General features: G+C 40.2%; 1 protein-coding gene across 9 annotated transcripts in view; it reads left to right on the forward strand.

Moving 5' to 3' along the window:
- Nucleotides 1–13,045, forward strand: part of AP4S1 (adaptor related protein complex 4 subunit sigma 1) — a 44,949-nt gene that overhangs the window by 16,366 nt on the left and 15,538 nt on the right. For all 9 annotated transcript variants that reach the window (XM_049898735.1, XM_049898731.1, XM_049898726.1 and 6 more), the window contains 3 exons: nt 5,502–5,710; nt 8,424–8,510; nt 10,560–10,628. In XM_049898735.1, the coding sequence (XP_049754692.1) occupies nt 5,573–5,710; nt 8,424–8,510; nt 10,560–10,628 (294 nt within the window). In that variant the 5' untranslated portion in view covers nt 5,502–5,572. The remainder of the gene's footprint in view (nt 1–5,501; nt 5,711–8,423; nt 8,511–10,559; nt 10,629–13,045) is intronic.

Consider the following 13,045-nt stretch of genomic DNA (forward strand, 5'->3'; position numbering starts at 1 on the left):
AGAAAGGATAACCAGGTCTATGTGACAAGGGAAAGAGGAGGAGGAGATTGTGATAGGCAGGAAGGATTCAATATGAGACACATTATTGTAATAAGAATGGCCAGCACTTTTAAAGCACTCATCGTGTGCCAACTGCCAAGCCCTGTTCTAAGAACACTACTAACTCCTTTAATCCTCACAACACCCCCAGAATGTAAGTAGATACCATTATTATCCCCATTGTACAGGACACTGAGCAAAGAGATTGAGTAACTTAAGGTCACATAGCTAGTAAGTAGTCGAGCGAAACAGTCAAGCTCCAGTTCCTGCTCTTAACTCTTATACTATCTAGTACTATATGTTTTCTTGGTGGAAATTTTCTTTTTAACTTGGGGGATTTTACTTAAATTACTTGTAAAGTAGGCAAAATTAAGTATGTTTTTGTCTAATATTACCTTAATTATATGTATGTGTATACATACATGCACATACTATATGCCATATATGTATTTTTTTTTTCTTTTTAAAATTATGGGGTACATAGAAACGCACATTTAGAGTCAGAAGGGATGTTTAAAAAGCCAAAGAAGTTGTCATAGAGTTGATTATGACTCATGGCAACCCCATGTGTTGCGGAGCAGAACTGTGCTCAATAGGGTTTTCACGGCTGTGACCTTTCGGAGCCAGATTGCCCAGCCTTTCTTCTGAGGCACCTCTGGGTGGGTTCAAACCACCAACCTTTCGGTTAATAGCTGAGCGCTTAGCTATTTAAACCACCCAGGGACTCCTAGAAGGGATGTTAAACCCATTGCCATCGAGCTGATTTCAACTCATAGCCACCCTATAGGACAGAGTAGAACTGCCCCATGGGGCTTCCAAGGCTGTAATCTTTACAGAAGCAGACCACCACATCTTTCTCCCACAGAGCAGCTGGGGGGTCCGAACCACTGACCTTTGGTTAACAGATGAGTGCTTAACCACTGTACCACCAGGCCTCTGAGAAGGGATCTTAAAAAACCAAAGCTGTTGCCATTGAGTTGATTCTCATAGTTAGCCGTCATCAAATATCACTTTCATTTCTGGAAGCCGTATACTCTACTTTTACACAGTGGTTTGTTTGGTATTTTCTAGATTAATTGTGCAGTGACATTAGAAGAGAATATTGACTTGATCGTTCCCAAAGCTACCTGACTTTGATGCTTATTAAGCTTAAATGAACATTTAGTGACACTAATACACTGAGTGTGGTGAACCAGCAATGTGAGGTATTAAATACAGCATTACATTATGAGTCAGGAGCCCAGAATCCAGGACTTCATGCTACTTCTCTGACCATCCTTTTTCTCATCTGCAAAATAAAGGTCGTGTACATCAGGGATGACAAATATAAGGTGCCTATGTTGCCACTCCTTTCTTCCTCCCCCAGGGCTGACATTACTAATCATTCATGGCTTCCTTTTGCTCTGAATCCTGGAAGCAGCTCCAGAGACCTTCTCGACACAGTGCTCAAGGCAGCCAATACAGTTACTCACAGTTGGCACCCAACCTGAAAGCTGCTTCTATCTTTGGATATGACAATCTCTAAAGACTCTTCCAGTTCTAACTCCCAGAAATACACTATCACAAATGTGAAAGCTATGCCCAGTTCAGTATGTATGCAAGTCTTTTCAGTCTGTCTTTCCTCTGAGCCTTAACTTTACGTCGTGTAGGGTTCTGAGACATGAATCTGTTCATATTCTTTGAATCTACCAACCTGACCCGTCTTGGCCTTTAAAACATGTCCTTAGGATAAAGCTAACCGAAGGAAAATTCTCATTTGATTCCTGTTCTAAGTGACGTTTACCTTCTTTTTTCCGGGGGTTTTTTAGATTCCCTGCGAGGGTGCTCTAGCACTCTCTGAGTCATGCTTTCCTTCGGTGAAGCTTCCTTTCTTTATTCCTCCTTGATTTTTCTCATACCGTGTAAAATAGTGGTTAAGAGCTACAGTTGCTAACCAAAAGGTCGGCAGTTTGAATCCACCAGGTGCTTCTTAGAAACTCTATGGGGCAGTTCTGCTCTATCCTATAGGGTCGCTACGAGTCGGATTGACTTGGCTACGAGTCGGATTGACTTCACGGCAATGGGTTTGGTTTTTGGTTTTCACACAGGCTCTTGGGTGTGGAATCTCCTAACTTCCTGGCCCCCAAACTTCTCCCCCAGCCCTGGGTGTTGTTGAATACCAAGCGTTTATAAACAGAGGACGTTCATACCTGCTCCCTGACCACTCCCAGCACTTGTCTAAGCATATTCCTCCTTACTGTCCTCCCTCAGTTTCGCAATTGTTTGATCTCCCTCTTCCCTGATGACTAGTAACCAGGAGAGGTGCCTAAAACATTCATCTTCAGTTCTCAAACCCGTATTTTCTCTGAGTCTCAGCATTGTACGTTTTGGCGTTGCCTATCTTATAGTAACAATAGTTTACCATTGTGCTTCTCCACTTCATTACCACTGTGGAATCCTACAGTACCACATTGTGTAATTGTTATGAGTATGCAAAAAGAAAGATGCATACAAGTCTTTAGATGCCTTCAGCAACTCTTTTTGGAACTTGCATTCCAATGAGTATCAGGTCAACAAGTCCTTGTTTGCCATCCTTGCCCTTGAAGTCAGTGGGAAGGAATGCTGTGCTTCTGAGGTAGAAACCAATTTGATCCCCTGATGTACATCCCAGTGGGGTCTGTTTACATCTCGTTTTACCACATAATGCAACGAGGGCATTTAAAGGCAGAGGTTTGGATGCGGATGCCTTTGAGAAGATAATTTTTTACTCTTACCTGGCAAGAGGAATCCAGGCTGCAGGATGGTACTTTGTATCACAGTCTTTATAAACTAGCATAAAAGTGGTTTTAAAATAACTTTACTGAAAAGGAGTAGAAGAAAGGATGATAATCTTAATTTACTAGCCACCTGCCAGTGTTTACTGGCAATAATTTGTATAGAGAATAAAAGCAGAATTTAACATCAAAGGATTAAGCACAAAGAGTATGTTGCATTCCCACCTATGGCAGTGAGTTTATCTTCCTGGAAAAGGGAGTGAATGACCACAGGCCTCCCCCATGGCACAGCTGTCATATCCCCAGCTGAGCTGGCCTAAATGACATCCTGTCTGCCTTGGTATTCTGCACGCTGAAGGAGTTGCAGCAGTCCCAGGCCTTGCCATACTGGGCCTGTGTATTAAGCAGCCTGGCTCTTTATAGCTGTTAGTGCTTGGGATTGTTGTGAGATAACCACCTGCCTGATAAAACTCAATGCCAACTGTTTTTTTTCTAACTCTGTATTTCTGATGGTATATACAGATCTACTGTTAAAAAGTCCAATGCTGTCAAGTCGATTCCGACTCAAAACGAGCCTTTAGGACAGAGTAGAACTGCCCCATAGGGCTTCCAAGGCTGTAATCTTTATAGGAGCAGACTGCCACATCTTTCTCCCATGGGTTCGAACTGAAGACCTTGTGGTTAGCAGCCGAGCATTTAACCAGTACACCACCAGGGCTCCTTACCTGCCTGACAGAGTTTAGGAAATAAGAGATGAGCTGAGAGGGTAAAAATTATAATAATATAAAACTTAGCCCCCATAAGAATGTCACTGAATTGGACATGTAAAAGTTGTTGCATAGGCAACTATTCTGTGACATATATTTAACCACATTTTTTTTTAATTACATAAACTATTGAATAAATTACAAAGATAATAAATACTCAAAACTCATCACTTCAAAATTGATACTACATTTTTGTTATTTATTTTTTTTTATGCTCTTAAGGCTCTTTATACCTATTGTAAATAACCAATTACACCTATTACTGAAGCTTAAAGAGATTTCACATTATAAATATAATTTGTACAAGAATGAGGAATAGTTTAACAGTAGATCACATATCGTGTTTAATGACAATATATTTATTGTTGCAGGGGGGGACTAAGTCCAAATATCCCATAATCTGCTGTTTCCAGTAGCAGCAAGGAAATAATAATGATAACAGCCTAGTCGTAAATGGACACTTACTATGGACCAGACCTTTTGCTAAGTGCTGTTTGTATGTTGGAGCCCTGGTGGCACAGTGGTAAAGAGCTCGGCTGCTAACCAAAAGGTCGGCAGTTTAAACCCATCAGCCGCTCCTTGGGAGCCCTGTGGGGCAGTTCTACTTTGTCCTTCCTGTACACTCGCTGAATCACAATCAACTCAGCAACAGGTTTTGGTTTGGTTTGTATGTTATGTCAGTTCGCTCTCACACCTCAGATATACCCATCAAACTGGGGTTCAGAAACACCAAGTAAGTTAAAGACACATGACAAGTAAGTGGCAGAGCCACAGCTGTCTTACTCAAGGTCAAGCTTTTAGCCAGCACATTCTCATATCTCCTCAACAAGCAAAGAAAAATCCTTGCTGGTTTCCAGCTTGACTTAGCTACTGAGCCCAGCACACAGGTAGACCCTCTTCATGATCCAGTGTGCCCTAGCTTCTGTGTACTTTGCTGGGATTCTGATTAGTCACGAAACCATTCATACACACAAGACCCAATTCTCCCATGCAATCTGCTTACCTCACTAGAGCTCAGTTTATCAACATGACACATAAGTAAAGGAGAGTCTCAACCCCACCCTTGAACAGGCATTGATGCCTCATCAAAACATGTTTTATGCTCAAAGAGACTGTGAAGTAAATGGAAGCCTGTAAGCCAGCCTCTGCCTGGTGTTGTGACAGCTGAGTCCTTTGCAAACTGATTCTTAGCAGACACATTCAGACTTTGCCGAGGTAGCTACAAAAGCTCACCTGGGCTGACCTAGCCTAGCCCTGCCATGACCTTCCTTTTTCAGTCTCCTGCACAGCAGGTTGGAGTCCTGGTGGCACAATGGTTAAGAGCTACGGTTGCTAACCAAAAGGTCAGCAGTTTGAATCTATGAGGTGCTCCTTGGAAACCCTATAGGGCAGTTCTACTTTGTCCTGTAGGGTTACTACGAGTCGGGATGGACTCAATGGCAGTGGGTTTGGTTTTTGTTTTTTTTTTTTTCCAGTTTTTTAGGCAGTAAGTTGGGAAACCTTGTAATTGCAACTGCTGAAAATGGCAGCTAACATTGGTGGGCAAGTAGGAAGTACCGTATACATCAAAATCAGATTTTTAACAAGAATTCAGATCAATCTGTATGCTGTGTTTATATGACTTCATTTAGCCATTCTAAATGAAAATACAGAGTGTCTTGTATGCCCCAACTAGTGATGAGTGGCTTCTCTAGGAGAATTTTAAGGCACCTTGGGGATCATCTTGGGTAGGTGTCAGGAGGATAACTAATGAAAATTTATGTTAGCTGTGTATTTATTAAAACTTCGTTTAGTTCATAGGAGTGAAGACCAATGTTATCAGAGAATTTTTTTTTACTCTAGTCCATCAAAGAATCTTAACACTATTTGCTTATTAAATATGATTTAATATGATTCCTTGGGAAATTTGATCTTGTTTTTCTGTTGTTCTTTTATCCTGCAGGTTCCAGTTGCAATCACCTTTTGTCATAACTTTTTAACTATATTTGGAAAAGGATCAGCCGGGGGGAAAAAATGATAAAATTTTTCCTCATGGTAAATAAACAAGGGCAGACCCGACTTTCTAAGTACTATGAACACTTGGAGATTAATAAGCGTACACTTCTGGAAACAGAAGTCATAAAGAGCTGTCTCTCTCGATCTAATGAACAAGTAAGTTTCTGTTCCTCTCTTGTATGTCTGCATTCAATTCACGGTGGCAGATCTCAAGGGCCCTCGTTTTCTTTGAACCACGTATATTCTTTCAGCAGCTATTAGGGAAAAGAAGGAATGAAGTGAAATGAAGAGTGGAGCATACCTGTCTTCACCCTCCTTTAAGGAAAATAAAAACAAAGAGAAGTAAAAAAAAAAAAAATCCAAACCCTTTGCCATCGAGTCAATTCCAACTCATAGCGACCCTATAGGACAGAGTAGAACTGCCCCCATAAGGTTCCTAAGGAGCGCCTGTGGATTCAAACTGCCAACCTTTTGGTTAGTAGCCAAACTCTTAACCACTATGCCACTTGGGTTCTTAGGTCAGCATATTTGTCTCAATGCACCATGGAAGTGGCAGCTCAAATTTAGCCCTCTTCATAGATACATCTTCTTTTTTTATTCATGTGAATTCTGCTTGTGGAACTCTTGGCAGTGTCTGTGGCGTGTGGCTTTCTTTAAGCCAAAAGGTGACAGTTAGATGACTGTTATGAAGGTGAGCACTCAAGACCTATTCTGTGCCAGAGGATAACATAATTCTCATGTAGTGTACATTTTTTTTTTCCCAGTTATCATTTTTATAAATATCCCAGCAGCATAATACTGGACCTAGTGATTTCGAAACAAAACCAGCTTAATTAGAACTTGGCTTATTTTATTAAGTAGATGGAGAATATGGAAGTTAAAAATTCATATGAAACAACAAATCTGTCCTTTCTGCCAAAATGGAGGTTGAGTAAAATCATTGAAATAATAATATGATTTGTTTTTTTTTAAACAGCCTTTTTTTTTTTTTCTTTCCTCTCTTTTAACAAAGAGCTTTAAATGGAGAATTACTTAATTCAGGTCCCAAATTCAAATCCAGTGGAAATCACTCAACAACTGAGGTAAAATAAGAAAGCTTATTTAAATCAACCAGTAATTTTGTCAGTTCTCCATTTCACCACGTAAGTAGAAAGGCTGCCTGTGGGAACCACCGCTAAGTCATGAAATATTAAGCTACGTCGGTGCTCAGAATTTACGCACAGCAACTGTGTTTCCCTTGGCTTCTAAACTGATTTTCCAGTCGGAACATCTCAGAGTTCATCTCTGAATTACAACTGGCCTACCATGGCACACATTGCTTAATGTTGTTTTCAGAAGGAAATAGACACTGTTAAGGGCTGTGCTAATAAGCACATACCATACGTGAAAGTAAACACACTCTTAGAAGCAATCTTGTTTGAATCTTTCTACAGAATACAGGCATTCCACAATTTCAAACATCATTGTCACTGAAAGTCTAACCTTTGAAATGTAAACTTGAGAACGAACCTACTATTAGACATGTTTCAAGCATTCTAAATGATTTTGGATTTTAAAAGGAGCCTGTTGGGCTTCTGGCATCATCAGGCACCAAGGCAGCACCATCTCAGCTTAGTTTTTATTTTATTCAGAAAAGTGCTTTGGTAACTTTTTTAAAAAATGTCAGAAACTCCTGAGAGGCTTTGGAGAATGTTCCTTAGGTTCCTTCAAATAGGTTGTCTTTCCTGAAAGACCCAATGGGGCAGAAATCATGCTGACTCCACGAATGGCCCCGTACTTACTACATTTGTCCTCATTTTAAGTAAAAGCCTCAGATCCCTCCATCTTACAGACCATCCAGTGGCTTTCCCACAGAAGAATTTCCGTAGTCAAACTTGCCGCTTCATCCCCAGTTGCATCCAGGCACCCGAGAACAATCTATCGCAGTACAAAAAGCCATAAAGTTGGTGCTCACCTGCATTTGGTCAAACACAGCCAACAGTCCAAAGGAAGCCCTACACTGTGCCTTTGGCTCGCTGTCCAATTCCTGTCCACCCAGCGCCTTCCTGCTCCCCTGTGTACAATGACTTCAGGAGAGAGATGAACGAGAAGGAAGTTGTTTTATCCACAAGTCTATGGTGGTAAGCTAGTTATTAATTCATATGAAGCAGTGTTTACAATGGGAGATTTTGTTTAGCATCTGTCACACAAAGGCCATCTGTAAATAATTTATAAAAGAAAGAATCTACATCAATTCTTTCATCTGTATAGAAAAAGAAATCAATAATTTTTAAAAAATATGTATGCTATGTGTATTTGTTTCCAAAAGAACCTAGGGAAAGCAAAAAGAAAAAAATCCTTTTTATTGTGTTTGCTTATTTTCACATTGGAGAGAGTTTGAATGCTGATGATTCATTAGCGCTGCTTGCGGGGTTCCACATAAAGCTAAGCAAAGGAATGAGAGAAAGCACAGGTGGGAACCCACGTGAACACACCCTTTGACTCTTTCCAAGACCACGTCTCCCTCCCGCACTGGAGATGCTTCCGTGTTGTGAGAAAAAGCCCAATAAAGGTGGTATAACATTTTAATGTTCTATATTTCTAGTGGAAAACCTGGTGGCATAGTGGTTAAGAGCTATGGCTGCCAACCAAAAGGTCAGCAGTTCAAATCCACCATTTAGGCGTTCCTTGAAAACTCTATGGGGCAGTTCTACTCTGTCCTGTAGGGTTGCTATGAGTCGGAATCGGCTCCACAGTAACAGTTCTTTTTTTTTTTTTTTTTTTGTACCTTTCTAGCAGATACCCAAATCAGAAAGTAGAAATCAAGCATGCCATTTTGAAGAGGTCTCTGGCAACCACAGGAACTAATATCTAACTGTGTTTTGTCTAGTGCTCTTTCATTGAGTATAAGGATTTCAAGCTGATATATCGGCAGTATGCAGCTCTCTTCATTGTGGTTGGAGTTGATGACACTGAGGTGAGACAATAGAAGAGCCTATGAAAAATGTAAGAACATTAAGGATAACCATCTGATTTTTATTCCTCTTTAAATTGACATTTTCTTCCTATTTGTCTCCTTAAGAATGATCTTGACTCTTTTGAAGGACCTTGGTTTCTGGTGAGGAGCGGGAAAGCTGTGTGGAGGAGAAATAGCTAGCATGTTTCTTGGATTAGGTGAGCAGCCTATGAAGTAGAGAAGCACAAAGCTACAGACTGCCTTTCTACATCCAAGGCAATACCAGCGCCCTGCCATTGGGGTGCTGCACATGGGCAGCGTAGACAAGTGCAGAGGCCAGTCAGTTGTGGCATTAAACATAGGCTGCCACACCAAAATGCCAGAGCAAGCTATGTACACGTGTAAGTCAAAAAATATTGCTACTAGGGCTCCAGATCATACATGCACGGATTTGTTCCAAACAAAATGTGTTTAAACATGTCTCTGCAATCAGTGGATGGTTGCAGACAAGTTCTCTCGGTAATACACTTGTCTTAGTCTCTGTAGGAAACCCTGGTGGGGTAGTGGTTTAAGTGCTGTGGCTGCTAACCAAGAGGTCAGCAGTTCAAATCTGCCAGGCGCTCCTCGGAAACTCTATGGGGCAGTTCTACTCTGTTCTATAGGGTCGCTATGAGTCGGAATCGACTCGATGGCAGTGGGTTTGGTTTTTTGGGTTTTAGTCTCTGTAGGGTGCCTTCAGAAAAAGAAAAGGATACTTTTTGTGCCATGCAAAAAAATGATTTTGAGGTCAGGGCTAATACCAAATTTTTAACAAAACTCAAGTGGACATCTTCCCAAATCATTTGAAGCTTTGCAACAAGTTTTTGGGAATGCTGTCCCACATAAAACAACAGTTTTTAGGTGGATCAAGCATTTTAAGGAAGGTTGGAAAGACCTAAAAGATGAGCCAAGAGAGGGAAGACCGCTCAGAAGGTTATCTCTTGGCTCATCTTTTAGGACTTTCCAACCTTCCCATGGCGATTGTTTTTTGGGAATTGCAGAGGGGTAATCTTGATAGGTTTTCTCGAAAGACACAGGACAATCACAGGGGCTCATTATGAAGAAGTTTTAAGAAAATTGAAAACTGCGTTGGTTAAAAAAAAGGCCAGGAAAATTGTGCCAAGGAATTTTTTCCATCACGACAATGCACCTGCTCATTCTTAGGGGGTAGCAAGGGCTGTGCTACAAGAATTTTGTTGGGAAACCTTACCCATCTACCCTACAGTCCTGATCGTGCCCCTTCAGACTTCTTTTTGTTCCCCAAACTCAAACAACATTTCAAAGGAACATAATTTGAGTCCCTCAGGGATGCTAAAACTGCCATTTTGACGTGGTGTAAATTGAAGAGCACAGAATTCTTTGGTGAAGGGTTTGAAAGATGGAAGCACGGCCTTCAGAAGTGTATAGAACAGGATGGAAGACATGCCGAGAAACAATAGCTTCACGTTTTGATATTTTTGTTTAATAAAGGTTTCTATGATTTTGTAGCAGTGCTTTTTGACTTGCCCTCCTATATGACTGCATTGAGATTACATCTCCTCCGATTCAGTTCACCACTTCAGAAATACCAGTTCCAGATCAAGAGCATCTATAGCCATGGAATCCCTGAAAGGGTGTTTAAGATCTCAAATACTTTGAAAGATCAGTTGATTCTTTTATCCATGAACCAAACTTTAAGGTGGTTTACCCATCCTGTTTCACAGATGGAAAAATGAAGGCATGAAGAACCTGAAAAATGGCTTACGCCAGCTGGTGTCAAATACTAGACTTTAAGGTTTCATTCCGTCTTGATTCATCATGGACTTAAAAAAAATTTTTAGAGGGTAAAATTTTCTCCATTTCCCCCACTGGTAAGCTTCAAATGAGCGATAGAACTATTCTGAATATTTGTGTCAGGGGAAGCTACTTTGCTCACATTTTCTGCTCAGCAAGCCACATGCCCTGAAACTGGAGAGCTGAGTGGGAAGCACTGTATCTAAGGTATACATGGGCTCTGCTAAAACTGATTGTACTTTTCCTCTTTTATTTCAGAACGAGATGGCTATTTATGAATTCATCCATAACTTTGTGGAAGTTCTAGATGAGTACTTCAGCCGAGTGGTAAGTCTAATGACTGAAGAATGGCTTTCTTTCTCACTCCAATTTCTCAGAAAGTGGACTTGTATTAATATAGAGCTTTAATGTATGGAAGTTAAAATTCAACTGATGCCAGATTTTACCTTTCCTTCTGGCTCATCCAAAGTGTTACAAACCAGCTTTACAAAGAACCAGTTCTAGAAGACCAAGAACCTCTTACAGTTCCTTTATTATGAAATTTTGCTATGTAATTATTCTCTTTTTTTCCTCTTCCTTCTGCTTTGCCAGGACCTTTTTCACTTTAAGTGTCATTTCCGTCCAAATCCTTGCTATGAGGGTCAAAACCAACTCTCCTTACAGAAAAATTGAATTCCTTTTCAACGATTTTCTTGCAATATGATTAACATACCATCTTAGTTATCTAGTGCTGCTATAACAGAAATACAACAAGTGGGTGGCTTTAATAAACGAAGTTTATTTTCTCACAGTTTAGGAGGCTAGACGTCCAAATTCAGGGTACCAGCTCTAGGGGAAGGCTTTCTCTGTCGGCTCCGGGGGAAGGTCTTGTCTCTTCTGAGTTTCTGCTCCTGGGCAGTCGTCATGTGGCTTGGCTCCTCTCTTCCCCTATCTGTGTTTCCTTGCTTGCTTGTGCTTAATCTACTCTTTTATATTATATGTCAAAAAAGATTGACTTATGGAACACCTTACACTAATATTGCCTCATTAACATAACAGAACCTACTCCCAAATGGGATTATAACCACAGGTTTAGGGGTTAGGATTTACAACACATGCTTTTGGGGGGACACAATGTAATCCGTAACACATTATCATACAATCCATTCAATTAAAGTACAGGCAGTCCCCCGGTTTCGAGTGAGATCCATTTCTAAGTCTGTCTTTAAGTCAAATTTATAGGTGAATCGGAACAAGTACATATGGTTCTTATTTAGCCTTACTGTAGTGCAAGAAAAGGCTCAAAGCCTTTTCAATGGTTTAACAGCCGTACATGCAGCAAGTGAAGGTAATTGTGATGAAGAATTTGTGGTGAGTGGTTCAGTCGTTTCAAAGTGAGGGCAGACTTACATAACATTAAAGGGCAAGTAGGAGTTGTCCAGAGGTTCACTGGACAATTCAGTGTTTTTTAGTATTTACACAGACTTGTGTAACCATCACCACAGTTTTAGAACATTTTCATCACCCCCCAAGAGAAACACCATATCCATTTCTTTCCAACCCCCCTGGACTTAGGTAGGTAACCACTAATCTTTCTGTCTCTATGTATTTGCCTGTTCTAGGTGTTTCATATAAACAGAATCATACAATATGATTATTTTGCTTCATATCATACAGTCTGACTTATTTCACTCTGCATGTTTTCACGGTTCATCCTTGCTGTAGCATGTGTCAGTACTTCACTCCTTTTTCTTGCCTAATATCTTTTATATGGATATACCATGTTTTGTTTATATATTTGTCAGTTGATGGGCATTCGGGTTGTTTCTACCTTTTGGTTATTATGAATAATGCCTCGTGAACATTCTATACATGTTTTTGTGTGTATATATGTATTCAGTTCTCTTGGGCATATACTGAGGAGTAGAATTGCCAGGTCATATGGTAACTCCATGTTGAGCGTTTTGAAGAACTGCCAAACTGTTTTCCAAAGTGGCTGTACCATTTGACACTCCTCCCAGCAGTGTATGAGAGTTCCGATTTCTCCACATCCTCTCCAACACTTGTTAATATCCGTCTTTTCTTATTATAGCCATCCAAGTGAGTATGAATGTGGTATCTCGGCTTGGTTTTGGTTTGCAGCAGTTCCAGTCCACCAGGCGCTCCTTGGAAACCCTACGGGGCAGTTCTACTCTGTCCTATAGAGTCGCTATGAGTTGGAATCGACTCAACAGCAATGGGTTTTTTGGTTTTAATAGTTAATGATGTTGAACATCTTTTCATGTGCTTATTGGCCATTCATATATCTTCTTTGGCAAAAAGTCTGGTCAAATCGTTTGCCCATTTTTCAGTTGTGTTATTTGCTTTTTTATTGTTGTGTTTTAAAAATTCTTTATATATTCCAAATACAAGTCCCTTATCAGACACATGATTTGAAAATATTTTCTCCTACTCAGTAGTTGTGTTTTCACTTTCTTGATGGTATGGTGTCCTTTGAAGCACAATAGTTTATAATTTTGATGAAGTGCAATTTATCCATTTTTCTCTTTTGTTACTTGTGTTTATGGTGTTGTGTTTAAAAAGACTTTACCTAACCTGAGGCCATAAAGATTGAGTCCTATGTTTTCTTCTAAGAGTTTTATAGTTTTAGCTCTTACATTTAGATTTTTGGTACATTTTGAAGTTAATTTTTATACTTGACTTGAGGTAGGGAGTCCAACTTCATTCTTTTGCATGTAGATAGCCAGTTGTCCCAACACCATTTA

The sequence above is a fragment of the Elephas maximus genome, chromosome 10, assembly GCF_024166365.1.
Source record: "Elephas maximus indicus isolate mEleMax1 chromosome 10, mEleMax1 primary haplotype, whole genome shotgun sequence".
In the NCBI taxonomy this organism is placed as follows: domain Eukaryota; kingdom Metazoa; phylum Chordata; class Mammalia; order Proboscidea; family Elephantidae; genus Elephas; species Elephas maximus.